At 36.9% G+C, this 19,302-nt stretch overlaps 1 protein-coding gene across 1 annotated transcript; it reads left to right on the top strand.

Annotated features, from left to right (window-relative positions):
- Positions 1-1,718: 1,718 nt before the first annotated feature.
- Positions 1,719-6,665, top strand: LOC136843965 (gamma-butyrobetaine dioxygenase-like). The gene is made up of 9 exons (XM_067112985.1): positions 1,719-1,939; positions 2,459-2,570; positions 3,302-3,501; positions 3,753-3,884; positions 4,043-4,236; positions 4,542-4,647; positions 4,820-5,034; positions 5,284-5,444; positions 5,902-6,665. Exons 1-9 carry the CDS (start codon positions 1,868-1,870, stop codon positions 6,060-6,062), a joined length of 1,353 nt encoding a protein of 450 aa, XP_066969086.1. The 5' UTR covers positions 1,719-1,867; the 3' UTR covers positions 6,063-6,665.
- The last annotated feature ends 12,637 nt before the right edge of the window (positions 6,666-19,302 follow it).

A 19,302-nucleotide genomic window follows, 5' to 3' on the forward strand; every position in this document is an offset into this window, starting at 1 on the left:
CAGTAACCAGCGCCCTTTCCCCCAGCAGCGAGGAGTCGTTGTGCGGTTAGGCCGACAGTCGAGACGTGTGAGGTGTGTTAAGTTTTTAGATGTTGGAGTGGCTTTGTTTGTGTGTGTATTAGTCTGTAACACCCATTTGCTTTTAAGCAAACCTATCCGTTGATTACATACGTAATCCCGGGGTGTCTACACGGATAGCAAAGTGTCCGCCTTTCTGACCGGTCAGCTGCGGATTTGAACCCGCGCCACAGACCTCTATGAAGTCCGAAGCTGCTGCTCTAACCGACTTGGCCATCGAGGCTCTTACTGATCTACTTTATCTCTCTCTTTAAAAGGTAGTGCGGTTTTGACTTGTTAAATTTCAAACACGCTCCACATTTTATCCTTTAGAGGGGTTAGCTTCCAGCTCTCAGCAGGTCTTTGTTGGGTGAGATACTTGCTGTGACCCACCCCAGCAAAGTAGGCATCAGGTGGAAAGATCAACAGGAAAACGAAAGATTTCGAGAGGAAATGAACCCTGTTAGGTATGTGCTTGTATTTATGTATTTATTTACTCTTCTTTTCAGGTACATAAACCAAGGGTTAGCCAAGTCAACGGGGGTATCGAGCATCATAACAAAAAAACTTAGGTAGAAAGTAAGACGAAGGATTGCTTTTTAACGATAAAAGAAGCTAAGTTATAAAGAGGAAAACAGAAGTAGAGAAATCCAGAGCATGGCAGCAGATGGAAAGAAACGGTAAATTAACTTGACCAATCTTGTAATATTATCTCTACAGAGCTAATGTGGAAAGAACTCTTCTGATGGACGTTACAAGGTTGACTGATAGGACAATAAGTTCCCCGTGACTGTGATTGAGCGATCTGGAGTATAAACTGAATCCCGTATAAGATTGTTGCGTCTCCAATTCATAACGTTATAGTCATGAGAGAAGTCAGGGCAATAAAACTGAGATGGGTGCAATTTTGTAAAGGAAATCTAATCTGACCATGACGCGTTGCTTATGTCACGAAATGTTCGGATTATAAAATGTTCAATAGAGGTATAGTGCGAAATTTGATCAAATCTCGTGCAACCACTCTTCCTATAGAGTTCCGTCAAAATCAAGAAAGCATAATATAATAATAATAATAATATGGACGCAAACCACAAGCCACTGTGGCTTTGATAATAGCGAGAGGGATTATACCTTGTGACCCCCAGCGAGAAGAAGCGCTCAGAACCTTCAGCCGTCTTAATCTTATGTAACTGGTAATGAAGAAAAACCATAAGAGCAGGAGGAGATGGCCTACACAGATCTAAAAAAATTCTAAATAGTTTTGTTATCAATATTGAAAATGTAGAAATAAAGAAGCATTGATAACACCGTGCGTATATAAATTATACGCGCACTTTATCAAATCAAAGAAATAAGTACCAAGGACTTAAGAAACATTTGCTACTACAGTGTAGATATCAGAGATGAGGTGGGCATTTTTACCTTATAGTCATCTCGTCATTTGTTTATGAACGAAAGGGTACTCATATTTGTTTTTCATTATGACAATGCAATTCAGGCAGGCCGACGAATGAGGCGCAGCTACAGTCTTACTACAGTCTGCCCAATGATAAAAGATTTTATCAGATGTTGGACGACGACAAAAACGAGTGACGTAACGTCTGGTGAGGGAAGGGGTCACGCCTACCTTTCCGTGGTCACGGGTATAAAAGGCCGCCTGATGGGCTCAGTGAAGCAATCAGGCTCTAGACTGTCTCGGTAAAAGAACAACTGCCTGTCTTACCTGAACTGAGCAGACTAGTAACTCAGATACCAGAGTTTGCAACGTTAACTGACAGTTGTAATATCGACTGAAATTTCTGGTTCAGCAATGTCATACCGACGCACAACCCGAGCTCTCCTCGCCGGCGTAGGAGCTTTCAGAAAGGCTACTAATCAACAGGTTTGTTCAATAAAACAGTTTTCTCTTGCAAACGCCTAGGCATTGCAGCCCAGTTCGGAGGTCTGTGACTCCATTACTGTCACTGTAAATATAGTACTCTTATGGTTTTTGCTTTTTTTGTTTTTGCTTCTTCAAGAGCAAATGTGAAAATGTCTCGACCAATAAACAGGACCACTTTAACCACACATTTTCAGCATCAGAATAAATACATGACTTAGGTACTTTCTTTCATTCTTCTTGAAGTGTTAGATTTTTTCCAATTTATAGTTTTCGCAGAATATCTATCATTTTCAGTTAATAGTTTATAAAATCTCTGATGTCAGTGGAATGAGACTGAATAGCCTTTTCTAAATGATCCAGATATAAATTAGGTTGCAATTCAAAAGAAGTAGAAATCGTCAGTCTTGCGCAAACTTACACTTATTTATAAAGCCTGTTTAGTCATCACCGTACTTGTCTAAATGGATAAATATGTAAGTACAAGTAAACATACAAATCTTTCTTACTTGTATTCTCCAGGTGAGGCAGATATGCACCAAGAACTGCATCAACTGCAAGGCCACTCGTTCCCTGAGTCTCGCATCCAAAGCCTGGCAACAGCATCAGGTGAAGGAAGCAGAGGAGTTACCAGGTAAAATAACTGTTAAAACGATTTAGACCAATATTCATTTTGATTGCAAAACTTTTTGAATTCAAGGGTAATTGCGTCCTTTTTTTTTCAAAATAAATCAACTATATTGTTTCAATATAAAATTTTTCCTGTCTTTTTTCTCTCTTAATTCTAACCAGATGAATGAGCAATTTGATTGCTCACTCGCGGCTTCTTGTCTAATAGTCTACATATACGTAAATATACATAGTTAAATTTTTATTTGAATGTTTTTTGCACTGACAGAACTAAGTACTTACAGATGGCTAAAATGTAACATAAAAGAACACACTAAAATTTCTTATCAGGCAGGAATAGATAAGTAGAATCACAAAATGGATAGTTCTTACACATGAAAATCCGATGATAAAATAGAAAAAAGTACATACCAAATAATTTCACTAACAAACGAAATAAAAAAAAATGTTACGACGAAAAGCTTCTCAACAACCCCGCTGTCCACCCCCTCCCCACCACCAGTAGCATCCCTGTTCGTCTCCTTTCCACAGTGAGAGAAAACCAAAAAATTATCATCTTAACCAACGAATTAGATCCACCGACATGGTTTAAGCATACTGACCTCTCTCCGGTTAGAATAATGCAATACTGGGATAGACAAAAACAGAAAACAACTACGCATAAGCAGAGAGCGAGAGAGAGAGAGAGAGAGAGAGAGAGAGAGAGATAATACTTAAAATTCCTTACTGTCCCAGTTTCAGGTGTCCCAATATCTTCTACCCAAGTGAGTAAAGATTCAGTGATTGTGAAATTCGGTGATGGCAGCGAGAGCCCGATGCCCTACGTGTGGCTGAGGGATAACTGTCGGTGCCCTGACTGCTACAGCAACGAAGCCTTGGGCAGGAAATACCTTCTGACTGAGCTCAACGTTGATGTACAGCCACTTGATATCCAGGTATGAAGTCACTTGATTAATAACTGGAATCAGTATGGTTTGACCGACGAAGTGAACATTTCAGTGAGACTTCATTTCTGCTAAAAAAATAAAACAATATTATGTATATCAAATGTTAGGTACTACTTTCCTCTACATATATCTATTATATGAGATTATTTAGCTTCACATAAATATGCATTTGCGTATGTATATAATGTAGGAATATTTGTGTATAAGTAACGATATTTAAAATACTCTGTTCTTTTCAGAATGATGGTAAATTCATAAATGTCAAATGGAACGACGGGCACGTATCTGAGTACCCAGCGGAGTGGCTCCATGCCAGGGCATTCACCCCAACAGCCAGAGCCCTCAGGAGGAAAGTTTATGCTCTGCCAAGGGTAAGGGAGGTCGCTGAGTTCTTCAAAATCTTTTGGTAATGAAAACTGACTGAATGAAAGTGAAAGTAATGAAAAATATAAGAAGTTTTTCGCACGTACGCGCTCACAGACGAACAGACGAATGGAAAAATTTAAATATCTGTATATTCTTCCTTCAGAAACCTTGGGGCTCCAACCACAAGCTGCGAGAGTTCGATTACGAGACAATGAAGAGGGACGATAAGGTCCTCCTCGAATGGCTCCTAACTATGGAGACTCGAGGATCAGCGATGCTCAAGAATGTGCCAGATAGTGACGTCGCAGGACCTGAAATGATAGAACACATCGCATTTGTTAAACAATCTCATTATGGGTGAGTACTCACTAGTTAACTGGAATGCGAGATGGTTAACTGAGGGTTAAATTCTCTAGTTCATTAAAAATGTAACACATGCTCATTATATTGTAAATTTGAAATTAAGAATTATGGTATGTCTCCTATGTGAATGATTGGTAGTCGAGAGCATGTTAGCTATTAATATTAAGCACAGATAAGGCTACTGGAATTACCCTGCTCAGTCACAATATGCGCAAAACGTGAGTTCATAGCAGACATTAAGTAATGAAAGGTTTTCCATTGCGTTGTGATCTTAAAAAGTACTCGTCTTCTCTCCACAGACCCCATTCACCCGTGATTAATAGACCGAACACAAACAACGTCGCTTTTACCAACGCCAAATTAGGAATGCACAACGACCTTCCTCAGTACGAGCAAATGCCCGGGGTATGGATTTTCTCACACTTGTTTACAACAAGGAGTAATCTGTCCTCGCTACTCATTAATAAAACGTTTTACAACTGAAGTCAACATATCGCCATTAGCTAGTCAGTACTCAAGACGTATGCATATTTATCATTCGCTGTCATAACTGATGTGATTGTCACCCTTTCACCAGATCATCTTCATCCACTGCGTGAAGCAGCACATTGGCACCGGAGGTGAGAGCGTCATTGCAGATGGGCTCTTTGGCGCTGAGCTCCTCCGGAAGGAACACCCAGAGGCCTTTGAGATCCTGACCACCACCGACTCCTACTTCTGGGACAAAGGTCACGCCAACTTCTCCTGGGAGATGGACGAGTTCTATAAGATCTCTAAGTTCCCTATCATCACGTGAGTCTCAATTTGTAGCATTTGTAAAACCAGTAAGGCAGCTGAAGTTAAAAGTAGTCTCTTGAAAGTTTATGAATGAAACTGTATAGATATAACTAAGAGTTAGACCTCAATACTCAAGTTTTCGTCTTTGTTTGAATGAGTTAGAAATGACTTAATCAACTTAATTTGGAGACAACAACAGATACTGAAATCTGCTGACTACCTTTAAAGAAATTGAAGATACTGAAATTAAAATTGTTATTGCAGACTTAACAGCAACAAAGAGGTCATTCGCGTTGCTGTCAACAACGCCATCCGGGACTCCTACCTCGACATGCCATCGAATAAGGTCAAGAAATTCTACGAAGCCATGAAGCTCTTCAACGACATCCTTTACGCTAACTCCTCAACTTTCAAGATGGACTCTGGTAAGCTTAGTTGCTTTCCTATGCAGCATTTTTGTTTACAAAGTATATAGTTTAAGATATGCAAATCCATTCTCTACCATATACGTGGAGTAACTATACAAAAATAAAAGTTGTAGACAAATTTCTTAGCGAGTCAGTGAAACTAAACATTCATTATCGTTTTTATCAAAATGAAGGAAACCCCTCATGATGAAACAAAAAAGAAACAAAAATGGTTCATAGATCGTTATCAGTGGGGTATTCTCCTGTTATCTATAATATTTTAGTTAAGATCCCAGTTCATAATCAATTACGTCAGAAATAATCTCAGATGCAATGTAGAGTCATTACAAGTCGTGTTACTGAAATCGTTACGACTGATTACCCACCCATATACTGTATATAGAGCGTGAAAGCGAAATGAGGTCAAACTAGAAATACAAAGGAACTCTCATTTGTGAATCTCAATCGCTTCTAGGTGACCTGATGACTCTGGACAACGTGCGATGCCTTCACGGCCGTGAAGGATACGAAGCCTTCAGCGATCGACACATCGAATCGTCTTACCTCGACTGGGATGAGGCTCGATGCCGCAGGAGGAGAATCCAAGAAAAACTAGGCCTCCTTCGAGCTGTCTGAGACCTGCTCTTCGACATATTCTTTAAAATTTGACTCACTGTATATTTATAATGTCACTACAAGTGATAAATTCTCAAGTGAAGACTTGAAAAACTTCCGGACAAAGGAAGAGGATTAATGGAAAATAGAAGTTAGGAGAAAAAAAGTCTGTTTCGATAAAAAAGAGAGGAAACCTAAAAATATTTTCAATTTTTCCAAACTTCAGATATCGCAGATAGTCACCTTTAAGTACTGCTCCTCTTGTTAGCACGCTATTTCCTTATGTGCTGCGCTCCTATATGGATTACATATTCTTGCATTTAACGTAATTGCTTAAGCATTTATTTCATCAGTCCCGTGCATAGAGTTTTATTGTTGATTTATTTTTTTATAAGTATTCAATGTCATCTGTCTTCATTGTACTCCTTGTGTTCTATCTATAAATAAGTTTATGTTCTACGTATAATCCTTAAGCATATAGTTATTATAATTATGTTTAAAATACTTTCGATTAAATATGTATATATTAAGACAAGTGAAAACTATTTAATTGTTATGCATTTCTTACTCACAAATTATTTTTGTAACAATTCTACAGTTAATAAAACTTTACGAAATAAAAAACAGTTAACATATCAATATCCTCGCTTACTCTCCTATTGCTTAGAATTTCACCTCTCTATACCAGAACTGGACAGGTAAAGTTAATTCAGCGACTCCTTATATAAAAAAAATAAATACCTGTGCAGAACTCTTAATTAATTGGAGTTAACCGAGATGAAAGGGCAAAAATGAAAGTTATATTGTGAGTGAATGTGGAAATACAAAGAATAATATCTTGTACGGATCTCGTTCTTAATATTTAGGCCTACACTGGCAAGAAAAAAATGTACATTTTGTTTCAAGGGGGAAACGTTAAAAGGAGTGTTTGACTAGTTTTTAGTTTTCGGTAAAAGAATATTCAGATGGCTCTGTCTGTCCTCCCTCAGATCTTAAAAACTACTTAGGCTAGAGGGCTGCAAATTGGTATGTTGATCATCCACCCTCCAATCATCAAACATACCAAATTGCAGCCCTCTGACCTCAGTAGTTTTTTTTTTATTTAAAGTTAAATTTAGCCATAATCGTCCGTCTATGGGTACCAACAACACAGGCCACCACCGGGCCGTGGCTGAAAGTTTCATGGACCGCGGCTGAAAGTTTCATACAGCATTATACGCTGTACAGAAAACTCGATTGCGCCAAAGAAACTTCGGCGCATTTTTTACTTGTTTTAATTTTATAACATACTGGCTTTCATAAAACAAAATCATACCGTATACCTTCCTTTATGTAGTAAGGAATATTATGCCTCTATAAATCTTAGAGTCACCTGTATCACCTTTATTCTTGACCAATAGAAGAAATATCCCCTCACTCATTCATACAGACCTTTTCCTCGTCCAAACATCCTTATAAACCGTGGTCATACTATCAATTGTACTTCAGCCACAATACCATAAAATCTTACATGACTATAATCCCATCACCCTCCGAAAAGTTTCGATTTTTGAAAGTCATATCCTCAGCAACAATTTCCACAAGCCTTCTCAACTTTACAGTTACATTTCCACTCTTGCATCTTTTAGAGCTACCTCTTTATATTCACCCATATCCAACATACCTTAAAAATATTAATTCCATTGACACAGTACACATGTGAATGTTCCATTCGAAGATCTACTTGTTCAGTAACTTTCTTCTTTATCGCTTTCTTCTTGATTACCTATTCCCCCTTTGGTATATTTGAGAATGACCCTTCAAATCTCTTCACTTTAGTTCATACTACCTCAAAATGTTTTTCAGTCCCTCTTCCTACTCTTCTTTAACAAAATTCTCTCTATGCTAATTCCATAATACTATCCTTCAATTTGACAATAAAATCTTTAACCCAAACCAAGTTTTCGTTCTTTTCAGTATAAGTAATTCCTACTATTGTTCAAAAGACCTGGTCATTTTAGTTACATTCCAGCCTTATTTTCAGTCCTTGCTCTCTAACAAAATATATTTCCTACCATCTTTGCTTCAACTAGATAATGATTATGCATACTTCCAACCACTCCTTTTCTCACCTTTACATCCATCAACTTGTTCTTCCATTTACTCTGTAAATAGTTTTTGAAATTACTTATTAGGCAATGCAGAAACTACAGTGTTAATTATTGTCATCGTACTTGTTCCATGGTGATGATACCATCATGGTAACGGGTTTTTTTATTAGAAACAAACTAGTTTTTAAGTTCGTGATGTGTATGTGCATATTATAGTTTTATTGTTCTAAATATTTCATTATGTTGCACAGGTTCTTTAAATAGAGTATTTATTATTCTAACATATTTATATAATGCAATATTTATCCATGGTTTTAAAATGTACACAGACCTAGTAATGGTATTCAGTATTTATTATTATTAATCCCTCTAACGATACTCTTCATGTATTTTTTATGACTATTATGTCATTTTAAATGATATTGTAGTAAAAGGATATTTTATTACAATAAAACTGAATATTTTGCCCCATTATAACCGATATTTTTAGTATGAATCTCTCCTTCTCTCTATTCTTAAATAATATCCCAAGATTAACTATTCGTCATCTAATAACATGCAAATTCTCTAGTGAGGCTTCGTAAGTATGACTCTAGTTATCAGTACGAAATAAGATAAGGAGCAGCTGTCAAAGGTGCGCAGATAAGATTTTGCCAACATCATTCACTGAAGCGGATGTCTCCAGCCAATTCTGGTTCCGCTTTAAGTGGTCACGTATTCCAGTCTATATCTTGAGCTACTGAAAGGTATCGAAGGTATGTAATCTTCTCTGTGTTATCGTTCAGCGACCCACAGTCATCCTGAATCCAGCTGTGTTCGTTTGACTATAACGCCTCTAATGAGAGCGCTTAAAAATTTAAAAAAATATGAATGGCAAACTTGATCTAAAATCTGCAAAGTAAAAGACACCACACTCACGCACACATACTAAAACACACACACACACATACAGGGTGTTTCGAAATTAGAGGCCCCCCCACCCTCTACAGCATAAACTAAAATTGATATGGACAAAAACACAAGTAATTCAGAACAGGTATTTACTTAAGTTTCTCTCTGAGTATTTAATATTTTGTATGGCCTCCATCTGCCTGTACCACAGCCTGCATTCTTGAGGGGTATGATTTCAGCAAATCACAAAAAGCTGACTCAAACTCCATTTCCCTGAGCACTTCGGTCACCTCTCTTCGCAGGTTGTCGAGGCTTGGTATACCACCATAGTTCACTGTGCCCGCTTCAGCACGATCCTTTAAGATACTACCAACGTTTTCGCACACATTAAGGTCGAGGGAGCTACCTGGAAATTCTCTTGACGAGAAGAAATCGACACCACTGTTTCGACGCAGCTCCTGTGTCTGAAGAGCCTTGAAACATGGTGCCTTATCATGCAAAAATGTGAGTTTTTCAACAGATAACACATTTTCAGGATCTTGAGGAAAGGAAATACTCCACTAGTAAGCACAGTTTCTCTGAAGTATTCGCCATTCCATGACTGTCATTTTTCTTTGATGATCCACATTAACCGTTTGGCTGTGAAACAGAGAAAAATTCCCAAACATTCAGGAAATTTCACAACTTGGCGATAGCGCACATCATCACTGATATTATCCAACTTTGCAGCCCAAATGATGTAATTTTTATGATCTGGCTTCCTGACTGTGTAAATGAAGAATTCATCTGATGCAGCAACATGGAGAAAGTCAGCTTCATCCCAATCTTTAAGAAATGAACCACAAAACCATGCACGGTCTTCTCTCTGTTGCTGAGTGATGTTGGGCTTGCTGATGACATGAAATGGCTTGATACCAGATTTTTTCAACTCACAATATACAGCACTGTAACTTGTCTTCTTTCCCCTTTTTGTTTCTAGTTCAAATGCCAATTTATGTAAAGACTTTCTTGGTCTACCCACTGCCTCAGCTATGATGTCTTTTGACTCCTGAGAAAGGACTTCAGGCCTTCCAAGATTCTCACTCCTTTCGCGATGACATTCATATGGATTTTTGTTCCAGTTTCTTTTAACAAAGGATTCATCTCTTTTAATGTATTTAGCTATCCAGGAATGTGAAATGAAGGATGCGCCAGCATCCCAGGCCTCTCTGAAGGTTATAACCCGGATTCGGTCAATCCATTTCCTCTGAGGCTTTAGCCATGGCTGTGTCTAACTCCAATCACTCAGTCTGAAAATACAAGAAACGTAAAATGAAAAATAGCTTAATAGAAACTTAAAATAATGTACTTCGAGATAGGCTATAGCAGAAAACTTCATAACTTTCCATTTGTTCTGTGGAGGGGGCCCCATAGAATCACCCGGTATATATATACGAGTGAATTTGACAGAATGGGTCGGATTTTGCAATTTTCACTTCTGTTATGTATATTATTATGATTAGCAAGAATTCGCTAGCAAATTGCCTCCCCTCCCCCCCCTCCTTTGTTGTTGTTGGTTGTTGTTGTGTTTCATTTACTGCCAGCCAGCCGATCGATAGACCATCTGTCTATCGACTTAAAACCAAGGGTTTAAAAGATTAAAGGCGCTCCCATTTTTGATAAAGATCTTTCCTTCGAGGCAAAAGTAATCTGGCTTGGTGTTTCTCCTACAGGCCAAAACCTCCCCCTGCGGGCAGCAGGTGCAATGAGTCAAAGCATCTGTGTTGGACGCATCCCCTGCCCCATAGGAGGGGATAAAGCAGAAACCCACGAGGTCGACACACACACGCGGGCTGGAAGATATGGACTGAAGACGTCCCCAACACCTGGCCCCATCGATGCCCTTGCATCCTAACCACGTGGCCCTTTCCAAAGTATACTTTTCCTCGTGCCCTTTGACCGTATTCCAAGTGTTCTCTCCACCGCTGGCCTGCCTCGAGCCCACACGCCATTGCTTGGAGTTTCGAGGAGTCCCCATCGCCTTGCCCCTTTACGGAAGCCCTTGCATCTCACCACGTGGAAGACCTCGCCCTCGGAAATCGCAAGTCATCCACGGACCGCCTTCTATGCGCCCTCGGAAAATCTGCTAAGGTAAAGTGCCCTGGAAGAGCCCCATTTCAGTCACGCTTTTGTCTCGTAATATTTTCTTAAAGAGAAAGCCAGAAATCTCCCTTGTCTAATGTCTGTGCGCCTCTTGCATCGGCAGTATTAATTCTTTATTACTCCTTTGGCACCCTCAGTGCAGCTTCGAATTCATTATTCTTTTGCCTATTTTCATTACTGGCGTATAATGTGCATATCTCTCATTTCAGAGGGATCCTATTTCGTGGAAGCTTCTCGGACTGTGGCTGGAATTCCCCAGTTTCATTCAATCTACTTGAGTTCCTCTTTCCCGTACTAATGTCATTTATGTAAATACACTACTTTAAATGTGACCACGTGTTTTACGTAATATTTCCCTCAGTAACCAGAGCCCTATGCTCATATGAAATTCTCCTTTGTTTTCCTCTTTTTTTACGTTTTCCCGTACCCACGAAGTCAGAATCACAAGGCTAAATTACCTTAAATTGTTGCTACTTGTCTCACAGATATATATTTCAAACTAAAACCACGGAAAAACGTAAAAAAAATATATATATATATATATATATATATATATATATATATATATATATATATATATATATATATATATATATATATGTAATATATATATATATATATATATGTATATATATATATATATATATATATATATATATATATATATATATATATATTCATGATGTTACCTTGTAATATGTATATCATGCGATATTCTGATATATTTACTCTTTTATTTATATCATGCGTTATGCGTAATGATAGTGATTATTGAAGTGTCGTATTTAGTTTGCATCAGATCTCAAAGGAACCAGTGATTTAAATAACTTAATAGCGTAATTTAGAATTGATAATACAATTTTAATATTAACATAGTATGAGCAACACGTGTGTGTGTTCAGCGAAGACTTGTTTCTTTTCAATTTTCATCAGTTGAGATAAGAGAGAGCACTTTGTTTTGGGTCACACAATGAAAGGTTAGAATAACAATTGCTGATCAGTTCTGGAAATCCACTTGAGTTTTTCATCTTGTTTATAAAACATGTCAATCATAATTAGCCGATTGCAGTATGTTTTGATCGTGTAGAGACTTCTGTAAAAGATTCGTCCCGTACGAGCATAAGACGAGTGATTTCGCATTGTTACATGCATTGTTTGAGTCACTTACACCACTTTGAGAGAAAGAGTAACATGTCTTGATTTAGTTACATCATGTTTTGTCCCGATTGTGTTTAAAACGTTTTGCTGGAATGACGTCACCTTCCCTCTAGAACTTTCTCTCGTATCTCACACCCAAAATTATTTAATGACGTCACCTCCCTGCTTCTAGAACTTTTCTTTTGGTATCTTGGAACCAAAATGCCTTAACGACGTCATGTAATTGTTTCATGTTATACGGAATTCTGAAATCTATTCATTCTTATTCTTGAGACCGATCAGTTTGGTTCCCTCTCTCTCTCTCGTTCTTAAGAGATTACTTTTAACATAGTAGCCTATATTTGTGGTCACGTATTAGCATTAACTTTTGAGATCTGAATTTAGTAAAATTACTTAAATTGTAACGGCGCCTGGTAAAAAAGTGTGTTTTGTGAAATTAGTGCAACGGCAAAGGGATTTTACAGAGGTTTTCACAAGTTTGTGTAAGGTAACGTGAATTTTACTTATTAATACCATGGTATAATAAGTTAGGAAATTTTGCCTTAGTGAAATTATTATTGATAAATCTTATGTGTATTTTTGTGTATTTTTCCTGTTTGCAATCTCTTCATGTTTTCACATTTTTTTTTATGTTTGTGATGTAATATTATTTATGTAGCATTTTAAATATTTCTTGGTAATTTAACATTGCATGGGCTACTTGATTTAAGTTTTCATTTATAAAGATTTTCTTTTCACATCTTGAGTAATTCTTGATAGTTTAAATTTTCTTTATTAATTTAAGTTCCTGATAAATTAAAGATTTTGTAAATTAGTTTTGTTTCATAATTTAATTCAAGAAGTAATTAAGTTTTGTGTTATTTTCAAGTAATAATAAATTTTTCAGATTGTGAATTCTAATGATAAATTTTAAATTTAAAAATAAACTTTTGTATTTAATATTTTTTGAAAAACAGTGTTTCATTTATTGACCACCAGTGAATAGGATTGATTGTGTGTGCATAAGGCAAAGTGATAAATATGTTTTGTTCTTTTAGTTTTGCTAAAGTGAGTTAAGACCAGGGAAACAGTTAAAGTTGTGTAATGGAGTGATGCCCTTTTACTCTAGAATATCTCTTGTTTAATTTTTGATTCCTCACACATGTTCTGACAAACTGAGTCTGATTTTTCAAGTGATTAATAAGTTTTTTAAGGGATCACCGTTACCTTTAGAGTACTCAGTCGTAATTCCTATTGTTATGAGAGCTCAGGTATCTGGCTGAAGTGAGGTCAATTTTTGAATTTTGAGATTAGTTGTGTAATAACCAGGTACTTGGTACGCATCGATACAATATATGTATATACATACATACATACATACATACATACATACATACATACATACATACATACATACATACATACATACATACATACATACATACATACATACATACATACATACATACATACATACATACATATATATATATATATATATATATATATATATATATATATATATATATATATATATATATATATATATATATATACATATTCATTTATACATGTGTGTGCGAGTGCATTTTTTATTGTGCGCGCGCACATGAATCTCAGTAGAGAGATTCTTGGAACTATATAATACTTTCTTAATCAGGCCAGAGTTACTGATAACCATATCCTTAAAATGCACGTCTCTGAAGCAATACATTCTTTGATAAGAGAGGTTTTATTCACAAGCAACAGAAAACTTGTATGCAGTGCTTATAAGCAGATCAACATGTGATAATTTTGTGAAGAAAATTGTATTGTGCTAAAACACTAGGTGTTAGTGAATGCTGTTTTCTGTGCCTTATTTGAAACTAATCTAAATTTAATCAATGTTGAAGTAATATCGCTCAGTATCTCGTAACAAGGAACTATTTTGTCGATGACGGTGAATAACGGTTCATTTCCCTACTTTGCGGACAGTTGGTGATAAATACTTAAACGACTTGCATCTTTATTAAAAATCAAACTTTCAAACAGTTGAAGAAACCAAAGACAGGAAAGGGAGATGCACCGTAATCACTGAGCGTAGGTCCTCGAACACGTTGTTTTTGGGACAAGGGAGGAAACTGGAGCAATAACTGAAGGATAGATAAGTTAGCCGCATTTCAAAGCTTAATTTTCTTATTTTGATTTTTTTTTTCATTGAGAGCGCGCTATCAGATTGCCTTTTTTTTATTATGGCATAGAATTAAACAAAGGATTCCCTAATCTCCAGAGAGCCCAAAGGTGACAGACGCTAACTAATATGAACTGGTGATCGATAAGAAAGCTTATCAAAGGGAAAGAAAAATGAGTGACGTAGTAATTGATAAGAAGAGCCTCAAGTCCACGGATATCTGGACCCAGATTTAGTGAAAGAGTTGTGGGGAGAAGGACAATTTTACTTTATATTCCACTCTGAAACAAGACGAGCAGCACAGACAGCTGGGAAAGCATAGCTGTGAATGACAGTAACTTCTGAAATGTTCAGAAGAGTAATTTCACACTGGCCGACATCTCGAGTCTTCAGCAGTGTAAGTTCCCCGTTGGGCGAGTCGGTAGAGTTGTCGGCTAGCACTCGCTAGGCCCGAGTTCGAATCTCCGGCGGGCTAATGGAGAATTAGAGGAATTTATTTCTGGTGATAGAAATTCATTTCTCGCTATAATGTGGTTCGGATTCCACAATAAGCTGTAGGTCCCATTGCTAGGTAACCAGTTGGTTCTTAGCCACGTAAAATAAGTCTAATCCTTCGGGCCAGCCTTAGGAGAGCTGTTAATCAGCTCAGTGGTCTGGTTAGACTATGGTATACTTAACTTTTCAGCAGTGTAGCAATTCCCAAAAATGTATGTAACCAACAGGGTCACGGTTTAAGAATAATTGTTCCTTTACCTAAATGTAAGAACTGTAAATGACACTGTACATTCTGAATCTCTTCTATCCTCTGCATCCAACAACCGTTCCAAATCTCCACTCCATCGAGACAGCATTTCTCCATTCCATAATTCAGTACAAGATACGACTGCTCATTAGCCTCTCCTTCTGCATTTCCTTCCCATAGATCTCTTGTCTTCCATAGAGTACACCCCATATTTTTCCTTTAATTTACTTTGCCCTTGTTTTCCTTACTTTTTGTTGTTGTTTTGTTTTTATATTTTGTTTCATGATCATTTCCTCCATTAACCCTGGAATTTCTTCAATCCACTGCCTTCTGTATTTTTCTCCCTTTTTCGTTTTCTTCCTCACATTTACATGAGTAATCTGCGTGTAATGTTCAAGTGTGTTTCTTTTCTTTCCTTCTTCAATTTACTTATTTTTCAAACCATTTTTCCTCCAGTATTTGTCGCTGCATTTTTTAACCCCGTTCTCTTCTCTATTTTCCTATTGCTTTTTAAAAGATTTTTAGCTTTCTCTCTGACTAGTTTGAAAATTGTTTTTCTTTATATTTTTTTTTAAATGTTTTCCTTTCCTCAAGAAAAATACTTATCCTTTTCACTGTCTAGTTAATGGATGACGTCTATTTCCCAACCTTTCCTTTATATTTCTTCATGTCCGTGATTCTGAACCTAATGGTTGAATACACATGATTTCATCTACAAATAATCAGTAAAATCTAAAGTTTCTTACTCGGTTCTTCATATAATTTTCTCTTTGAAATTGTTCTTGGTTTGTGTTCTATCATAGTGTACGAACTATGAATTAATTACTAAACAGTATATTGATTTTAGTAAGACGTCCAGTATTCGCATTAACTAAAGCACCATCCGAAGCTGGAACATATCCACTATTTCTTTTAGATGACAAGTTCTCATAAATCACAAGGCAACTGGTAATTCCTTATATTTTTGTTTCCACTGTTGCTAAAATTAAAAGAGTAAACGAACCTACTGCTTAGGCAGGTACAGGGAGCCAGAAAAACAAAGTTATTATCTTGTTGCTTAAGGATTTTAATCTTTAACACGGTTCATTTTTATATATCTTGGTTATTTTCCCTTTTCAGATTCTCTTCGGTAAAATTTTACTTGCATCCTTCCTTTAGCGTGTTACAATGATTACCGAAGAATATTATTCCCATAAGGAATGCAAGGAAATCTTACGTTACTGTTCTTTATCCGAAAAAAAACTTCATCCTTCCTTTAGCGTGTTACATTGATTACCGAAGAATATTACTACCATAAGGAATGCAAGGAAATCTTACGTTACTGTTCTTTATCCGAAAAAACTTCATTCAAGATAACTTCATCTCCTTATTCAGCGCATCATGAAAGGGCGTTCGGAATTCCTTCGTCAAGTTTCCCTTTCAGCTACAATAGAGCTTAGTTATCCTACCGGAGGATGGAATTTAAACTAGAATGAAATGTGTAGGGAGGGCAGGACGGCATCTGAAACAGCCTGTACGGCTGTTGTTGTATGGAAGCTGGAAGTTTTCGAGCGAAGCAAAAGTGATGTGGACGGATGAAGAAGGCCTGGGAAAGTGGAAATCAGCCAGAAATACTGCGTTGAAATATTACAAGGTACATGCAAAGGCCAGTGACAGTATAATACTCTGTTTAATCTATTTCCATTCATTAAAAACATTATTATTTCAAAATGGGCACAAATCAAAACTCTGAAGGCCGGAAAAGTCCGTTGCAACATTCCACATAACAGGTACGAATAAGTAACAAAAGTATTGAAGATATTAAAAAATCCATCTGTAAATGATGACAACGAATTGATAATGATAATATATTGCCAAATGAATTAGTAATCGCAAATTAAACATGTGCTTCGCTGTAACCAGTTAATCACCTGTTACATCTCTGACGCGAATGATGTTAGGCTTCATTGCAGGCATCAGTTAGAACTGAGAAAGAATGAAAGAATTATTGCCCAGTGTTATCTGAAAGATGTTAGACAAAGTGCTTGCACTTATGAAACTATATTACACTAAGAGTGATTATTAAAAAGATACAGTAAATGGGCAAATGTTATCCTCCACCGAATGAAAATGAACTGCCTCAAGTATAACTTCGTCTTTCTCTTCCAGGTGGCTTGATGACTCTGGGCAACGTGCGATGCCTTCACGGCCGTGAGGGGTACGAAGCCTTCAGCGATCGACGCATCGAATCTTCTTACCTCGTCTGGGATGAGGCTCGATGCCGCAGGGGGACAATCCAAGAAAAACTTGGCCTTCTACGAATTGTTTAAAGCCTAGCCAGACTCCGTTTATTGCACCTTTTTCCCCATCAATGTTCAAAGAAAATCTTAGAAATAAAATTCCAAATGGGCCCATGTAAAAAATTAGATTAGAAAAATTTAAATGAACAGTTACAAGAATACAATGCATGTGATTTCTTACAACTGATTTTAAGATAGAGAACATTTTTGTAGCGGCATCCACTTACTAATAACTTGGAACATTAGACTCGTTCATGTTCATATGCTTTCATTTCCATGTATTCTGTTTAGATGGTTATATAAATTCATCATATCACATTATGCGCGTCATTGAATATATCGTTGTACATAATGTTCATGTTCCATTGGCATAATCGTCACATTCATTTTTAAAGGAATAGAATTTTTTAGGTACTATGATGTTCGAGAACGAAATTTGTATTATTCACTACCTAATCATGATTATTTTAGTAATGTATCCAATAGTAATAAAAACTCATGAAATAAGGAATTTCTGCATCTTAACACTTTTATCAGATTTTCCTCTGAACACCTAGCACAACAAATCTGAATTATGAATGACGCTGAATGCTTCCGCGTCATCTGTTTTCACGAATCAAAACAGAACTTTTCAGTTCACTAGCATCAAATGAGAAGTGAAAAGCAACATCATAAACTGATGTTGCAGAATATGCGTGAGTAGACAAACAAATAAACAAATCTTGGAAGAATGAGGTGAAGATGCGCACATGCACTTTCAAGCATACACATTGAAAGAAATATATAACACTACAATAAGAGGCATTTATTGCATTTTTTTTATTGCGTTAACACTCAGAGAATGTTTTTCTGAGTATAATCCTTTTTTTCACCCTCTCTCCTTTGTCGTGTTTGTTAAAGGCTTGTTTTTTCTGCTCCATTTGCTCTGTTTACTTTACGGTAGTTTTTTTCACTTTTCATTTTACCTTTCTCTTTTACTTAATTTCTCGGTGTTTTCACAGTTTTTCCTTTCTTTTTCCACTGCGCGAAAGAGTTCTTTTGCCAACCCAGTTAATGGATGACTTCCACAACTCAACATTATTTTTCATTCTTTCTGACATTTCAGCATTTTTTGGGGTCCAAACTTGATCAAGGCATGGCAGACCTTCACCTGCCCATGACCTCACTGTTTCTATGAGCTTATGGGACGCAGGTCTACCAATTCAGTCATCAGCACCCATTTACCTTTCTCTTCCTGGTCTCAAAAGCAAGTGGAAGGGGGCGCTGACCACGTCTGTGATGTTATGTCTGTAAGAAATTGTGTGACAACCCAATAGCCTTGTCTTTGCTTCAGCTGCTCAGTAGCGGTCTTCGAACTTTTAAATCTTCCAGATGGATCTTCTTGTCGTTTGTCTGTTTTCAGCTAAACGTCTTTAAATGCATCTTTACAAAACATTCGCATTGTGATACGCAATAAGATTATCTTTAATCTTATTCTATATCGTATTGTTCTTTTTCATTTGTACCTGTAACCAGTGATTGTACATGGAATACCAAAATAAAGCCGTTTTCTAGGTTATTTTTGTTCTTTGAGCTTATCTGCTTTGGTCCGTTTATCTTTTATCTGTTGAATGATCCTTTCCCTAAATGTTCTACTGTGACTGCCTAAGAACCACTGAAGACAGAAAAAAAATTGTATTCCTGGTCATCTTTCTATCTGTCCTGGGTTGTAGAATCCATTCGAAACAACTTGCTTCAGTCCACGATTTCTGAAACGAAATTCCTTCGGCAAAGTTTCCTCTCCCGTAACAATGGAGCCCAGTTGTAATTT

Source organism: Macrobrachium rosenbergii, chromosome 2 (assembly GCF_040412425.1).
Source record: "Macrobrachium rosenbergii isolate ZJJX-2024 chromosome 2, ASM4041242v1, whole genome shotgun sequence".
In the NCBI taxonomy this organism is placed as follows: domain Eukaryota; kingdom Metazoa; phylum Arthropoda; class Malacostraca; order Decapoda; family Palaemonidae; genus Macrobrachium; species Macrobrachium rosenbergii.

Coding starts and splice junctions, on each gene's coding strand:
- LOC136843965 (XM_067112985.1), top strand. CDS start 1,868: ATGTCATACCGACGCACAACCCGAGCTCTCCTCGCCGGCGTAGGAGCT. Junction 3,502..3,752: donor TACAGCCACTTGATATCCAG/GTATGAAGTCAC, acceptor TGTTCTTTTCAG/AATGATGGTAAATTCATAAA. Junction 5,035..5,283: donor TCTAAGTTCCCTATCATCAC/GTGAGTCTCAAT, acceptor TTGTTATTGCAG/ACTTAACAGCAACAAAGAGG.